General features: G+C 38.3%; 1 protein-coding gene across 1 annotated transcript in view; it reads left to right on the top strand.

Annotated features, from left to right (window-relative positions):
* Window positions 1-2,280, top strand: part of CTTNBP2 (cortactin binding protein 2) — a 150,600-nt gene extending 148,320 nt beyond the window's left edge. The window contains 2 exon segments of the mRNA XM_081283104.1: window positions 1,242-1,466; window positions 1,468-2,280. Of these exon segments, the coding sequence (XP_081139230.1) occupies window positions 1,242-1,466; window positions 1,468-1,488 (246 nt within the window). The 3' untranslated portion in view covers window positions 1,489-2,280.
* Window positions 2,281-17,168: the final 14,888 nt, after the last annotated feature.

The raw sequence follows: 17,168 nt of genomic DNA on the forward strand, positions 1-17,168 counted from the left end.
AGAATAAATATAAATTTGGCTTTAGCGAATTTGAAATGCAGGCTGGAGATAGGTGAATTTTGTTGATTAATGGGTAGAAATGCCATTCTCAAGCTCACAACATAAAGGAGAGCCAGATTATGGGAGTTATACATGATGAAAATTGAAACATTCAGATGGGCAGAAACAAAAGATCACCAACAATCTGAGGTGAACACAGGGCTAAGAACAATGCCACCATTCAATAGCTCAGTGGAGATCAAAGACACTGAGGAGTCAAGTGAGGGTTCTCAACTTTGCACATTAGAATCATGTAGATGATTTTGGTAAGCCATGTGTCCATGCCACCACACCACAATATGAATCTATGGGCATCAGACCAGTCAATCTCCAGGTGATTACAGTGTTTTGAACAACACCGAGAACCACCAACTTAGGACATCCAGGAGAAAGCAGCTGATACTTTTTCCCTGTTACATTCTGGTTTTCAATCAAGTCATTTGTTTGTATTGTTACTGTTAAAGAGGGAAAGTAATCAATGTTAGCTGTTTCACAAGTACACAGAGAAGTTCACTTAGTAGGTCTCGTGTGTTGTTTGCAGAACTTAATGCAGTATAGGGGAAAACACCCAGATGAAAGTTCCAGCTTCTTCACTCTTAGAGTGTAGGTGAATCATCTTGTGAGTCTAGCTCTCAGATTCCTCATGGGAAAAATGGAAGACATGGGCTTGGTGTTCATAAGGATTCTGAAACTCTAGAAAGGATGATAACATGTGACTTTATGGAAGGTTTTGAGCCACTTAGTCACAGAATTGCTGAGTAGGACTCTTACTTCTCCAGAACATAAGCTCCATTAGGCAGGTAGGGTTTCTCATAGGTGTTAAACAACTAGAACAACACTTATCTCAGTGAAGGCTGTAAAAGTTGACTGACCCTAGGTGACATAATTTGTGGAGCTGCCTACAAGTACTTGATTGTTCTAGTATAGCTTATTGTTTTTGAAGTTCTTGTTGGTAAGGAGATCCTAGAGTGATTAGCATTTGTCTCGCTGACCCCTGTAGTTAATTTGGTGACACCAGGAAGGGCCTAATAAAAATTAAGCATGTTTACTGGAGTGAATCATTCAGCTCTATTATATTTTGTTTAGTTTTTCACGAAAACCTGTGTCAAGAGGGAATTTCTATGTTTGCCCAGACAGGAGCATGAGGACAACCATTAAGTCAGTAACAGTGATAAGTGTGTTTGGTTTCTCTTCTCTTGCAGGAGATCAGTCCTCTCAGCAGCCATCAGACTACCGAACGCAGCAACAGTAATTCAAAGACCGAGTCAGGTGTCTCAAGAGTTAAATCTTTCCTTCCTGTTCCTAGAAGTAAAGTCACCCAGTGTTCCCAGAACACCAAAAAGAGCAGCAGCAGCAGTAATACAAGGCAACTAGAAATCAACAACAATTCCAGAGAAGAGAATTGGAACCCACACCAACACGAACAAAGTAGAAAAACCTAACCAATAGGCCTGCCTACAACATTCTCACTATTAACTCCTGTATATTTCTCTCAAACACCAAGGACAAGATGTAAATACCTTCAAACACTGTAATATAAAGTATGAGTGCGGGACCACTATTCAATCTTTTGTAAAGAATGTATTTATAACTAACTCTTTTTTTAAAAAATTCTGTAGGATTGAACTTCAATATCAAGAAGTTATGCCAACTTTTCAAGTAGTTTTTTAATAGAAACATTGTAATAGTTTTAATCAAGATGTTCAGGGGTATTAGAACTCTGTACTGTATATTGCTCTCTGTACATATGTACATATGTATATTTAAGGAATCATTGTATATGTTACAAAATATGTATAACATTGGCTTAGATGATATGTATCATTTTAAATGGAGATCATAATTTTATGTTCACTTGATGGAGAATGACTAGAATGGGGCAATAAATAACAAATCATTTCTAAGCAGTTATTTTCCATTACAAGCCATATTAAGTATTTTGCCTGTTAAATTCTAGTTTTACATTTTGAATACTTTATTGGCTACATTGCCATTTGGTTGCATCATGTATATATTTATGCTTATGAGTTTGCATTATAACTCCTGTAAAATATGAAACTATAATGCAATAAAAGTGTTATCTTTCTTAAAAAGTTTTGTACCTAAGTGGATATAAGAGATACCTGCATAAAGACTTCAATCAATTAATTTGGAGTTAATCCCCTCTTAAGTATTATTTCTATTAGCACAACTGATATTAAAATTGATATTTTCTAGAAGTGATTTTCTAAAAGTATTGATGAAATTACTTATTCAACTCAGTTAAGATGCTTTGACACAAAATAAAACATTGAATTAGTGAAATAGTTTTGCTGTATTTTCTATCTCTAGCTCTCAATTTGTGTTCAATTTAGGAATGTTCTTAAAACTTCCACTGTGCTGTTATTTCATTAGTTATTCACAGACTCACCCTTACTAGAAAGTGTTGGTTGAATTAAAAATGTAGCAAACACTTAAGTGGAGCTCCAGCAATAAAACAACTTACCCCCCCCATAGGTACCAACAAAGTACAATTTTAATTTAAGAAACATTTGCTTGTTGTTGAGAGCCCTTTTGGGGCCAGAATTGGTTTTTATATTAAAGCACCTACACCTGCACTGATACTGTTAAACATCTGCACGCATCAAATAAGAAAACATGTAGTGAAGATGTCACTTGGGGTGAAATAGGGGAAGACCTTTTCATCAAGGCAAAACTGCATTTCATTCTTCCTGGGCTTTACCTTGACTAGGCCAACCCTGGAGGTGCATAGTTCTGACCTCATGCACAGAGAAGGGTTCAGCAGGGAGGGAACACTAGAACAAGGGCCCAGGTGTAGGAAGGAGGGAGACTGGGAAACAGGCTTAGACTGGAATGCAATGACTCCTTTGAGCTGGACCCAAGTTCTGGGTGCCCTAGCAGTAGCTGGTACTCTCTAGTGTCTATAAAAAGACATCCTGGGAACCAAACTGAATACACTCAATCATAGACCAACATATCTACATTCAAGTGGCCCACTGTATTTTTCTCCTGCTTAAGGACAAAATTTAGATTATATCTCATTTGAGTAGTTAGGGCATTATATTTATATCAGCCTATCTAAAGACAAGGATTCTGTTAGCATACTCAAGGAACAAAGGAGAAAACAAAATCAAATTTGGAATACATTATTAAGATGACCTGTGGTAACTGACCCATGTTGCTCTGACTTCTTAATAAAATTCAATGTGTACCATTTTTATAATTGGATAGATAGCAGGATGTCCAAAAGGGGCATTGGAATAGGGGCTTTCAAAATACAGGTGGAAATCTAAGGGGTCATTATATCAATTTAGGAGTTATAACTGGCATTTAAAAAAATTCAATACAAAATATCATCACAGTCAATAAAAGTAAAAACTGAAGTTTGTTCCCATTATGTGAATGTACGGATGTATTTCCATGTCATTTAAGGTGTAACTGTCATAGTCAATACCATATAATAGAACCTAGTGTTGGGGTGGGGCTGCGTTGGGGGCAAGCAAATTGGTCTTTGTGGCAAACAGCCTTGATGTGGATGTAAGCACTGCCATTTACTTATTAGCTCTCCTGTGAAGTGAAACAAGCTACTTAACCTAATGCAGTTTTCTCAGTAAAATAAGGATCACAACAACCCTTCAGGTTGTCCATGATGTTAGATGAGAGTACAGTGAGGCATTGCTAGGGGCCTCATTCATTCATAAAATAAGTATTAAATCAGGAGCTCAAATTATTGTGGCATCCCACATAAAGGAAATATTAACAGATCTGATGGGAGAGGAATGGTAAATAGTGCAGTTCTTTGATATTCCACTTTCAACAATGGACATATTCTCCAGACAGAAAATTAACAAGGAAGTATCAGACAAACTACACTTTACGCTAGACAGACATAACAGATGTCTAGAACATTCCACCCAACAGCAACAAAATATGTGTTCTTTCCCAGCTCACACAAGACACGCTCTACAATAGATCATTATTAGGCCACAAAGCAAGTCTCAAATGTAAGAAAAATTAAAATCTTATCAAATATTTTTCCAGCTACAATGGTATGAAACAACCTGGTCTTGAGCAATCAATGAGTCAATGAAACTTAAAGGGAAATTAAAATCTTGAGACAAAAATAGAAACAACATACCCAAATATGGATGCAATAAAAACAGTTATAAGAGGGAAGTTCATAGCCATGAACATCTACATCACAAAGATCCAGAAAAACAACCTAGCATTTTACCTCAAGGAACTAGAAAAACAAAAGCAAACTAAGCCCAAGGCTAGTAGAAAGGATAAAGAGTAGAGCAGAAATTTTTTAAAAAAATCATCATTGTGATTCCAACATCTTTTTGAATTATAATAATTCAAAAATAAATGCTGACAACTACATTATGATCCTCACATATTAAGCTATGGGTGTATGAAACAAGGTACAGACATGTCTAATTGAAAATAACTGTAAAACATTATCAGCCATTTCCATTTTCATATCATTTCAGCTTAAACATGAGCCTCTTCCAAAGTAGACTGATACATTTTATAATTACTTTTATGTTAATAAGAAAACTTTATATAAAAGTTGATTAAAAGTGGCCGATGTTAGTATATAAATTCAGTTAATGCTTAATGAGAATTAAATTCATCTGAATAGCCCTGGCCATACTTTCAGTTCGGCATCTTTCTTAACAAGAATGTCCCATTTACAGAAAAGTCACTTTCTGAAGTTATGTGATGTTTTTTTGTATTCTCTGTAGGATCATTCCCCCCCCCCCAATATTCTATAAGTTTCAAAGGACTATATTAGTGAGTAGATAACCTTTATTAGTCTAGTTTTTTTGTTTGTTTTTTTTTTGTTTTTTTTTAAATATGTATTTTTTAGTTATAGTTGGGCACAACACCTCTATTTCACTTGTTTATTTTTGTATGTGGTGCTGAGGATCAAACCTAGGGTCTCGCACGTGCGAGGCGAGCGCTCTACCGCTGAGCCACAACCCCAACCCTATTAGTCTGGTTTTGACTGTGAAGAACATCTTTAATCACTGACCAAGATGCCAGTTGAGGGTTGAGTAAAAGGACTAGAAAATCCACTGAGAAGTCACCTGTGGTTACATACCATAGCAAATATCACCAGTCAGGAGTTCAGAACTCTGCTACAAACCTGACACTGAACATATCTGGGCTTCTGTGTATACATGTAGAAAATTAGAGGATTTTTTTTTTGCTTCCCAGGAAGAAAAATACAATAAAAAAGCAAATTCTAAGAGTTGTTCCTATTCATACTGACACTTTCATTAGGGAATCAGCTAAACATATCATGACAGTTATGTGTTTTAAGAAAATCAGTGCATTTCTGCAGGTCTAATTCAGTATTTGTTCACTAAAGTAATATTGTGCTGCATCCAGGAATAAAGCCTTAAGATATACCAGGCTCCTCCCATCTTAGAGCTTAGAGATTATTGGGGTCAGACAGTGAGTAAATGAAAATACAAATAAAGTGAGATAAAATGTCATTATGCATGTTCTATAAAGGGAATCAGTGATGTGATAGAACTTGTTAACACCATGCAAGGAGAATTACTTTTGGATAGAATGTATCTCTAAGGACCTGACATTTTCTCTTGTAGGAAAAGAAGGCGGGGGATGTACTGGAAATTGCTCTTAAGCAAAAATAGACAAAATGGGATTATATAAAATTCAAAGTTTTCTACATAGTAAAAGGAATCCATCAACAGAGTAAAGGGCTAACTCAGACTAGAAGAAAATTTTTACATACCACCATGTGATAATATCTAAAATACATAAGAAACTCAACTCAATAGCAGGAAAACAATTAACCTGACTTAAAACAATTGGGGAAATAGACACTTCTCAAACTAAGACTGAAGTATATGGGAAAAATGCTCAATACCACTCATTCTCAAGGAAATGCAATTTAAACTCACAATGAGATATCACCTCAGATCTTTTAGAATAGCTATTATCAAAAAGACAAATGATTACAAGTGTTGGTGAAGGCACACACCCTGTGGGAGGAAATATAAATTAGAACAGGCATTTTAGTATGGAGAATGCTCAAAAAATTTTTAAAAGTACAGCTTCCATGTGATCCATCAATTCCAATCCTGGGTACATACCCAAAGCAAACAAAATCAACCTGTTAAAGAGACATATGACCTCCAATGCTCATTGCAGCACTGTCCACAAGAGCCAAGATAGGAATTCATCCTTGCTCATTGCAGCACTGTCCACAAGAGCCAAGATAGGAATTCATCTTAAGTGTCCAGCAATAAAAGAGGCAAAGAAAATGGGGTACAGATACACAATAGAGTACTGTCCAGGTTTTTTTTTAAGATAAACCCTATTATTTGTGACAATATGGATGAACCTAGAGGATATTAAATTAAACTTTAAAAAAAGAAAGAAAATACCACATGATCATACTTATATGTAGAATCTTAAAAAAAAGGCAAACATACAGAAGGAGAGAGTTGACTGACATGTTTGGGAAAATATTAATCAAAGTGTTAAAGTTTTCAATGAGATAGAAAAAAAATAGTTCAAGAGACCTATTTTGCAGAATGATGCCTTTAGTTAATAACAATGTGTCTGTTCTTGAAAATACTTAAATCTACACATTTAAAGCAATTCTAGCCAAAATCCAAGTCAACTTTTTAAAGCGATCAACATGCTCTGTGAATACAACTTCTCCTTTAATTCAGAAGTTTTGCTGTATCTTCTTTGCCTTCTGATCTGGGAATAGCATACACATTCAAATAACTCTGATTAGAGCTGAATTTGTTTCTCTGCTGACTATCCATTAACTTGAGATTTTAAATTTTTGCCTTTTTAGGAAAACAGGCTGACCACATTTGTTTGATGTCTAGGTCTCCGTGTTATCGGGCCTAAAGCATCAATGTTTTATTTTCTTCCTGACAAATCTTTCAAAGGGTGTTTAAGCCCAAATATAATAATATTTTCACTAAAAATCATTTTAAGCAAAAGCAGCATGAGTTGGTTCTGTCAAACCAGTTTGTTCAGACCTTTCTGACAATTTGCTTTACCCTGGCATTTTCAAGATTAACCTTGTAAGTATTGAAATAGGAACTAGTGTAATGTGCAGCAACTGTGTGGTGTAATCTGAGAGGCGAGATGATCCTGCCCCAGTATCCCTCTCTTCCTTATTTCTGAATCATCCTATTAATATGTGATATTGTGGTAGTTTGTGATATGGTAAATAGAGCATAGCACTTGAAATAATAAAACTCTGTTTTGTCATTGATCATGTGACACGACCTTCCTGGACCTAGGCTTTTAATTTGGAATAAAATGAAACTTTCAACTCCAGAAATTCTTGCTTCTGTAATTCATCAGGCACCTCAAACAGTCCAGATAATTTTTTTTATTACCCAAATGCTCAGGGAATAGAATTAGAATCTCTCAGTTAGAAGGAAAGACTCTGATATGGTCCAGGGAGCAGGACCCTTCCTCCAGGGGCCATCCCCGCTGCATATTGCTGAGAAAGGAGCAGTGAAAGAACATGCTGGAACAGGCAGTGGGAGCACCAAGCCCAGGAGAAGATGGGGCAAAAGATAAAATAGTGGACTAGAGGGGAAAAAAAAAAGGCAACCAGGCTGAAGACTAGAGTTTGGGTGAAGGGACATTTCACCCAGCTAGTCCAGGAACATTAAGAAGGAAAAGTTACAAATGTTATATATCAACCAAATAGGAGGTAAATTATTCACTACTTGAAGGCTAAGCCCATTCGTGCCTTGCTCATTTCTTTTTGACTCCAATACTTCGTACTTCTATATACTAGTATTATAATAAATGATTGACAATAAACTATAAAAATGATGATGATAATTGATAAACAATATAATGATGGTGTCTTGGCCTAACCAGGAAGTTGAGTTCAAGTTCCTGACAAGTGAAGCTGAAAGAGTGTCCACCACCACCACCACCACAGCAGGTGGTGCCTTGTGTGCAGGCTTTCAGAACCCCTGAGTCATCACGTGGAATAGGTGGATGATAGGAGGGCAAAAGCCAAAGGAAAAAAAATGGGCACTGAGGGCAGTGTGAGGCATAACTTCCAAACATTTAATCCATCACGGGTTCCCAAACACCCAGAGAATGGCCTTCTTCCCTAGCCACTGGCCAGCACCCTAGTAGCAGCTTAACTCTTGACCATGCTTCCTAATGACCCCTCTGTCCTTGGGCTCTGCATTTCTCCAAATCCCAGACACAGCTCTGTCACTTCTTTCTCCTTACCCACATCTGCACAGTCTGACATGAAGGCTGGTACGCCCCTCCTCCAGCCCACACAGAAGGACCAGAACTCCACATCCAGCCCAAAACTCAGAAAACCACCATAACAGCTCAAGTCAGCTGGCTCTCCCTACACTCTCAGTCCACTCTGAGCCTTGCTTGGGAGCCTAGTTTGCTTTCCCCAGATGACCTTATATGAGAAATAAATCTTTAGTAAATCTTTTCATACCCTCTTGGGTGTGTGCATGCGTGCGAGCATTGGTTTTGATATCTGATAAGAAGTTCTAAGTTCCACTGGGGGGTTAGCATAATACTATCTTCCTTCTCATCCTTTGAGGTGCTAAATATTAAAATATGCCTTACTTAATCCTGTAAATAATCATACATTAAGTATCTTCACCTTTAAATCTAATATTTACCCAATGTACTTGAGCATTACTGTACCAACTAATCCTTTATACAATATTCATGTCTGGAAGGTCACGTCAATCTCGGAAGTCATATGGTTTGCATTTTTTTTTAATTTTCAGAATAAGCCTACACCCTATTAAGCTCCCATCTAACAACTTCCCCATGTGTTAGAGCATTTGTGCTACCAAGATGAATCATTGTTTGATTCCTTCTCCTAGTTGCCTTGACAGATGAACTTCATTACCTCTCTCGCTTTCTCAAAAATGAAGCCCAGATTCATAGAATAACACAGCACTTTGGGGAAAGACATAGTCATTTGAATGTCTGCCTTGAGAAATGAATTACAGTAGATGGGGTAGAGAGAGAAGATGGGAGGGGAGAGGAGGGGAGGGGGATAGTAAAGGATAGGAAAGGCAGCAGAATACAACAGACACTAGTATGGCAGTATGTAAAAACGTGGTGGATGTATAACCGATGTGATTCTGCAATCTGTATACGGGGTAAAAATGGGAGTTCATAACCCACTTGAATCAAATGTATGAAATATGATATGTCAAGAGCTATGTAATATTTTGAACAACTAATAATAAAAAAAATGAATGTCTGTCTTGTATGTATTTCAAATCAAACCATATTCCCCTCTGGGAATAGCCAATTTGTACATTGTAGTCTAACCAGCATCATCTGTTTTAAAGAGACATTGACGTATTTATGCTTAGGAGACATCACTTACATAGAATTTCATGTGAATGGTGCTTACATTGTACTGGGTAAAATGTTTACCTTTCCAGGGTATCTGCCATTCATATCCAAGCTAAGAGAAACCTCAGAGGAGTAATAGATCACACCAAAGCCAAAAGCCAAAACATGCATTGTCGAAATCACAAACAGATGAAGTATAAATGATTTGGTGGAAAATCAATAAACAGAATTCTTGATCTTGAAATGATACCAAAGTCTCCACAATCTGTGGGGAACTCATATTTGCCTTTTTATTAGACACTTGAAAAAAATAACATTCAACACCAGAAGCAAGAATTTCCATTTAAGGAAAGTCCTCTGCCACTCCAAAGATAAAGAATCCTTTCCCTCATCCAATGCCTCATTTTCCCACCTCATCTCAATCACCTTGAGCTAGCCCAACAGCCTACCTGACCTACTCATCATGGGACAAATCCATCTTCTTAACCTTTCAGCAGGACCCATTCATTTCCCACATCAAGGCCATAGTTCCTGATTTGAGATGATAATTTTTATTTTTTTCTAAGGATATCAAAGGGTTAATTATTCTATCTCATCTCCACCCTCTCCCCCCATGGGTTCCTATTTCCAGGAATTCATTGTTCTCTAACACTACATAGGTTAACATAAAAATAAATAACATGATGCAATCAACTTGATTTTGTAAAACAAAACAAAAAGCCACTACACTGAGTCCTGGGTTCAATCCCAGCACCATAAAAACAAAAAAAAAAAAATGCTTTTAAACTTTTGTGAACATCCAAGATAGCTCAAAAATAAATGATAAACCTTGCCCTCACCTGCCTCTCCTGGCAGGTGCACTCAGTATCAAAAGGACACACTCATGACTCCAGACAGCTGTCTTGCTGTGGGACACAGTGCTGACTTCTGTCAAAGTAATGGTATTGATTGCATCAGAGAAAAGCAGGATTAGCCATGTCTTCTCAATACCAAAATATCTAGCCAGTTTAATCACTAGATTAGAATTTTAAAGTAGCAGAAACCTTTGTGGACTTCTGCCAGTCTGTAGTTTCACTGAATTGGGAATCAAGACTGATGGAGATTAAGTGATTGGCTTCAAGTAAGGAAACTACATAGTGACCACATTAAACTGAAGTGCAGATTGTATGACTCATGCTGCAACACTCCTGAATCATGATCCTTTGCTTTTGCCTGCTCCAAATCCATCCTTTGTACCCACCTTGATTTTCCTAGGGGAAATAATTCCTTTCTTTCTAGACAAACAGACCAGGTAGAGCAAACTCCCCCTTGAGCATCAAGAGTTGGTATATGACCCAGACCAGGCCCATCAGAGCCAATGACACTCAATTCTAGGACTGCTTCAGGCCCAGCATGAGGCCTTTCCCCACTACTAATGTGGTTGAGAGGAAATATTCATGCCGCTGGCCCGGTCTTTCATGTCACGGGACAAGCCTGCCTGGAGTGGAGTCAGCACAGGAAAAACAAAAAGAAAGCAAGATCAAGCCTTAATGGCAGGGTCAGAGCACCTACTACCATAGGAACCCTAGGATCATCCCATGAGCAATACATCCCATTTTGTTCAAGCCAGTTTCATCAGTCTTTTGCCTCCTGTGATTGAAGTCCTGAGCAACACAGCTCAACTATACTATGCCACATTTGACTAAGTTTTATGAAATGGAAAGAAACTCAATCTCAAATCCAAAGACATACTCCAAGCACAGTGCAGATGAGATATTTCCCTTTTCGATGGTGTCCTTCGTTTAAGGAAATAAACGCCTGGTATATTATACTTTCTTTGTTCTGCCTAATTTTGAAGGAAATGGTGTGTTTAGTTATAGACACTAGACCAAATGGAATGTGCAGAGAATAGGATCCAAGGCCTGTTTTGGAAACAGGGGCATCCAAGCTAGGGAATCTGTTAAGAAAACTTTATAAACTTTCCCACTGCATGCTCTTTTACAAATACTCAGAGAAAAAAAATGTAGATTAGGTATTACTCAGGACTGGGACTGAAACAGAAAGTCCAGAGGTGTACCCAGTGTGGTGGCATACACCTGTAATCCCAGCAACTAGGAAGCTGAGGCAGGAGGATCACAAGTTCAAAGCCTACTCAGGCAACTTGACTTCTTATTAAAAAATTAAAAATTAAAAATGGGTGGGCATGTAGTTCAGTGGTAGAGCTCATGCCTATCATGTGGGAGGCCTTGGGTTCAATTTTCAGTATAAAGGGAGAGAGAAAAAGAGGATAAAAGTTGCAGTACAAGAGTTAAAAGTCATGAAGTTTCTTTTTTCTCTTTTTTTATTGTTTTAGTTAGTTGTACATGACAGCAGAATGCATTTCGGTTCATTGTACACAAATGGAGCACAGCTTTTGATTTCTCTGGTAGTGTATGATATAGAGTTGCACCATATGTTTTTTGTGGTGATGCCAATGCTCAAAAATTGTGGTGCTGGTTGTACCACTCGGAATATACAAAAAAATCATGGAATTGGACGCTGTAAATGGACAAATTATATGACATCCTTCTTATGTGTTCATTTTCTCTAAGTAAAGAGCTTAAAGGGGGAAAAAAAACTACCAAAAAATTGTATTCTAGAAATTGTAATGTATTTTTCATAGACTACACATAACTATTTTCTTCCTAATACAGCAATGATGTTGTAAAAGTAGATAATTCGATAGAAAAAGTAGATAATTCAATCTTGTCTCTAGTAGAGTTGTTCAAACTTTCTTTTGATTTTTAGTAGTATAGAAAGGATTTCTCAAGCTTCAATTGTTGAGCCCCACCTGTCAATTTCTTGCTAATATGGTGCTTCTTGTTGTGGACAAGGTGGGCCATATGGTCAAGTAGACTGAGTCCAAGTAGTCTGGATCAGAGACCAAAATCTGATTAATTCTAATTTTTATCCTTTGGGCAAAAGATATGGTTTGTTTCTGGATGAGGCCTACCAGGACCGAGCTGTAGTGGTGAGGAAGCAGAGCCAGCCTGGCACCTTAGAGGCTTCTGAAAAGTGTCCCATGTCTCTAGTATGTACTGTGGCCACTGTCTTATCCCACAGCCTCTGAGGAGAATGCTTGGAAACTAGAGGTCCAGGAACTTGAGCTTCATTGTAAATTCCTTTGGAAGATTCTTAACTCTAGACCTGAGAACTGGACAATTATCTAAATTGATTTTGAGAGTCTTCCTAGAGAGGAAGGGGAAAGGAAGATGATAAAGTTATCTAAGGCTGGTGCTATGAAGAATTTCAAAACTAACTTGGGGATAAGGTAGCCCATGTGCTTCAAAAGTCCACAGAGTGGGCACTTTGAGAAATAAGTCAGGTAACCTTTTTTTTTCTTTTCCTTGTTTGGTAGGTAAGAAGGAAGCCTACAGATAGGACATCAGCCCAATGTCACATGTGTTTTTACAATCACAAGCAAACTTAAGACGTGATTGAATACTGCTCTGTGAACTTCCTACAACCATGGGTCAATCAATTACTCATGTTTTAGATGTTTCCTTGCCAAGGCGGCATGGAAAGTGTTTTGCCGTGTTTATTCACCTGGCACTTACCTAGCTGTAGGCACCATTTGAAAAATATTTTGGAAAGGACTGCCAAATCCTGGTTCTAGAGGATTACTGGATCAAAATGCAATTGCTTGTTGAAATGGATCTCTGAATGACCACTGTGTGTGGATTTGGACAGCCAGAAACTTGGAGAATTGCAAGCTTAAAAAAAAAAAAAAAAACTGAGAATCTTACCTCAAAAGAGGGACAGCTCACCTCCCCAACCCTTAGAGAATAAATTGAATTGCAAAGAAAAACTGTGATTAAATACACAAAGAATGGAAAAGAGCTCTGGTATGAGTTGGAGAAGCTTCTCCCATACAAGACTCTACCACATCTGAAAGAAAAGAGTAAATTCCCTCAGCACCCGCTCCCTAGAAACAATTCCTGCTGCATGACATGAGGTTTCCTGCCTACTGTCCAGTGTTAACACACCACATACTTTTTTTTTTTTTTTTTTTTTTTTTTGCCCCAAATGGCAACAACTCAGCCTGCTGCCAGGGAGGACAAATACATCTTCATAATCCTAAAAGTAAATACTGTTAATACAAAAGGATTACTAAAGTAATCCACTGTGTTCTGTTGACCTTGATAAAGTTTCCTAAAAGATGATATCTGTTTCTGTAAAGGAAAAGTTCCTTGAGAGACCAATGGCAGAGACTTAAGTAGAGATTAGATTTGGCAGCCCTGTGCCCAAGTTTACCTCTAAATAGGGAGCAGAACTCCCACCCCAAAAAGGATGCTAAATCACTAATATGAAACAACTACGCATCCACTATGTGAGGGAACTTTACAAAAAGAGTTTTTAGGAGGATTTATAGTGTTGGACAGAGTTTCATGACTTTAATTTCATTCATAACTTTACTGATACCTCTGAACAACATTGTAAAGTCTGGAGCAAGTCATCTGTAAAACATTTTAAATGAGTTTTCTTGACTGAAGTTCACTGTGTGGCATTAGTAATGAGGGTCATAAAACTAGGCATAATTATTTGATGGACTGTGGTGAGATGTATCTAAAAACCTTAGTAATAGCTTTGAGTAACCTCCTTACTGTACAATAGGTGCATGTCCCCAAAAAGTAATAAATAATTTTTACTTTATAAGAGAGAGGCCCTGACTATGCAATGTTAAACTTTTTGTACCTTCTCGTTTTCAATCACAAGTTACTGAAAAGGTATAAGAGGAACTCATTATAGATTTATCACCAAGGTGGTGAAAATGTCATTTAAATAATTCATTTGAAAACAAGGATCCAGATGAAAAATCAACATTCAGGATTAGCTTGTTTACTGGTAAAGGAGGATTAGATAATATATCAGGGCCTTCTCTGTCCCCTCTCTAAACTGAGACCTTGACTGTGAATTACAGACACACTGGACTGTGAGAAAACTGAGTACCTAGACCTTGCACCAACACTTTTGCATTTCAAGCATGTGTAATGTCCTGCTCAAGATTATGACCCAATAGATGTACACATCTAGTGGAGGGAAACATTTTAGTGCAACAGACAGTGTACAAATGTGCAAGATTTGTGGATGTGACAAAAGGACATGATGTGGTAGTGTCCTCTGGGGGGAAGAGATCTCCAAAGCTTCTAGAGAATATGATCATAATTATTCAGCTATTTGCAATCAAGCATATGAGAGAGTATAGAGTGAGCAGTTCACTAGCAATCTAGTTATAAGGTGGCTACCATGCAGCCCAGATGAAGACCATGAATAGGAAGATTGAAAAGAGGGGTGGTGGTAACAGCTGGTATCTAGAACTATACCAGACAGGGAAGAGAACAAACCTGTCACAGTTATCTCCTCTCTACATCCCAAACCAAAGTCCCCTCAACGAAGGCCCCTTGATTCTCTCCTCCCCTTCATCTCCCACTCAGGTATCTGCATCTCTTCTGAAGTCCCCTAGACCTTCCTTATACCTCTCTGATGTTACCTGCTACAGTCTGCCTTGCAACCTAGACATTGCTGTTATCAAGTTACAAGTTCTTCCACTGCAGAAACCCATCCTTCTAACTCTCTGTGCTCTATACAATGGTGAAGTTCAAAAATGCATATTTTTACGTTCAATTAAAGGAAGGACAAGTGACTGAAAACTTCAGAATTATAAAATACAGGCAGCCTTGGAAGCAAGGGTGCTATTAACAGTGAAGGGAGGAGTCCTAAAGTCTACCACCTTTATTGCCATTAGATCTCTCTGGAAGAGAAGCATAAGCTCGCCTGGCTTGTGCCACTATACATCCCTGTCCACTGCACTGAATCCTTTTCAGTTTCTGCTACTCCAAACCCTCCTCCCTCAAGTCCTTCCCCCAGTTTTGTTATCTTTTTTTCTCTCATTCTAACCAGACCAAATAATAATGCTTCATACTTCAAAGATAAATGCCGCCACCAGCTGGGAACTTCCTTATCTTCCTGTTCCCCTTACTCGTTGATGGCCAGATGCAGCCGCGTGGGAAAATATACTGCTCAAATTTCCTGGTATGCTAAGTGTAATGGCTGGTGACTCCAGCTGCTGCCCTCTTCTGGGTCCACCTCTCAGATGCTTTGAAGTCAGGCCTCACACACGCTGTTCCCAGCCATCAACCAAGCGTGGGGACCTGACTTTCAAGACCGTTACAATGAGATATGAAACTTCTTTACCCAGGACTGTTGCATAGGCCTGGCCAAAACTTGCTTGGATCTGTGTTCCCCTCAAAACACTTCCTGCCTGACCCTTCCACAGATTTCAGACCTCCACTGAGGTCTGAAGTGTCTCCCCACTTTCTCTTTCTCTTCCTCTTTATCCTTCATAAATATTTTCCCCAGTAAGTCTCTTACATAGTCTCCAATATCTTCCTTCAGTGTGTGTGTGTTTTTTTCCCCCTTAAGCCTGCATGTAAGCTCAAAAGCCGCCCCCCCCCGCCCCAAAAAGGACATCTCTCTCCATGTCACTTCATCTAGGCTTTTCTATTTTTTAAATCAACTAAAACGTTCTTTGTGCCCACTCTATTGGCCAATAGAGCACCAAAATATGCCCTATAGAGCTTACAATTAAAATTGGTCACTCTTCTGTTTTTAGGCAGTATGGAAAACTCATCAAAACTCCTTAATTTAGAGATGTATAATTTAGAGATATATAATTTGGACCCAGAGTGATTAATTCAAGGTCACTCAGCAGATCAGTTGTAAAAGGAAATGAAGACCTAGAATTCTGTTTTCTTGGTCCTCATGCTACATGGACAGAGTAATGCAAGGAAGCTGGGACCTGCAGCAGAGGCCGCCCTGCCATGTGGGGAGCCAGAGACATCCTTCAAAGAGTTCCTTCTCTCTCCGTGCATCTCTGAGCACAGGGCTAAATGCAAAAATCTTGTGACTGTGTAGCATCTGTATAAACAGATCAAAGGGAAACTTAACCTCATCTGCTTGCCACCTGAAACAATACCATCTCCCTAGATGATAACCAGCCACACTACCACTAAGTCTGAGAGGTCTTCTGGGGCGAGTCATCTTCCTAACATCTGTGAACATTTATGAGCATCTTTTCTCCAGAGCAACTTTACTGCTGCAGAGAAGTCCTGGGGGAGGGAGTAGTGGTTGTCTCAACTCAGCACACAAAAGCTCAGAGAATTATGCACTAAACATGATAGTGATTCCACTGGGATGTTGGGGAGCATGCTGAAGTCATAGGTTCAATTTTTAAGAGCTTAACAAATCATAACAGTACCATACAGTGAGCTCGTAGCAGAGTCTCAATGTGGACTTCTTGAACAGCAACATCTAGACTAGTCATGCAGATGAGCACACTTAGCTGAGCAATATTCAAAAAAAAAAAAAAAGAATTTCCAACCTTTCCCCCCACAGTGGATATCATGTGCTGTCATTCTGTCACATTCCATCTGATTTAATCTTTATTGCAACCTTAAAGGGATCATTTTTGCCTTTGAGGAAACTAAAGACCACAGAGATTCTATTAATTTTCCAAAGTCACATCCAACTTGCTCTATCAGGAAAGGTAAAGGTTGAAATTAAAACTCAGGTATTTCTGACCTCAATGATCTTATTCTTCTGCTATCTTCTAAGATAGGCTATAAAAGGAAGTGACCTTTTTATTGCTGATCTAATCTGTGGCTTAATTTTAACATTCATGTATGAACTAAAATGTCACCTTCTCAGGGAGGTCTTAGCTACTAGCTACCTGAAGGAAC

Source organism: Spermophilus citellus (assembly GCF_964194105.1).
Source record: "Spermophilus citellus genome assembly, chromosome: 3".
Classification (NCBI taxonomy): domain Eukaryota; kingdom Metazoa; phylum Chordata; class Mammalia; order Rodentia; family Sciuridae; genus Spermophilus; species Spermophilus citellus.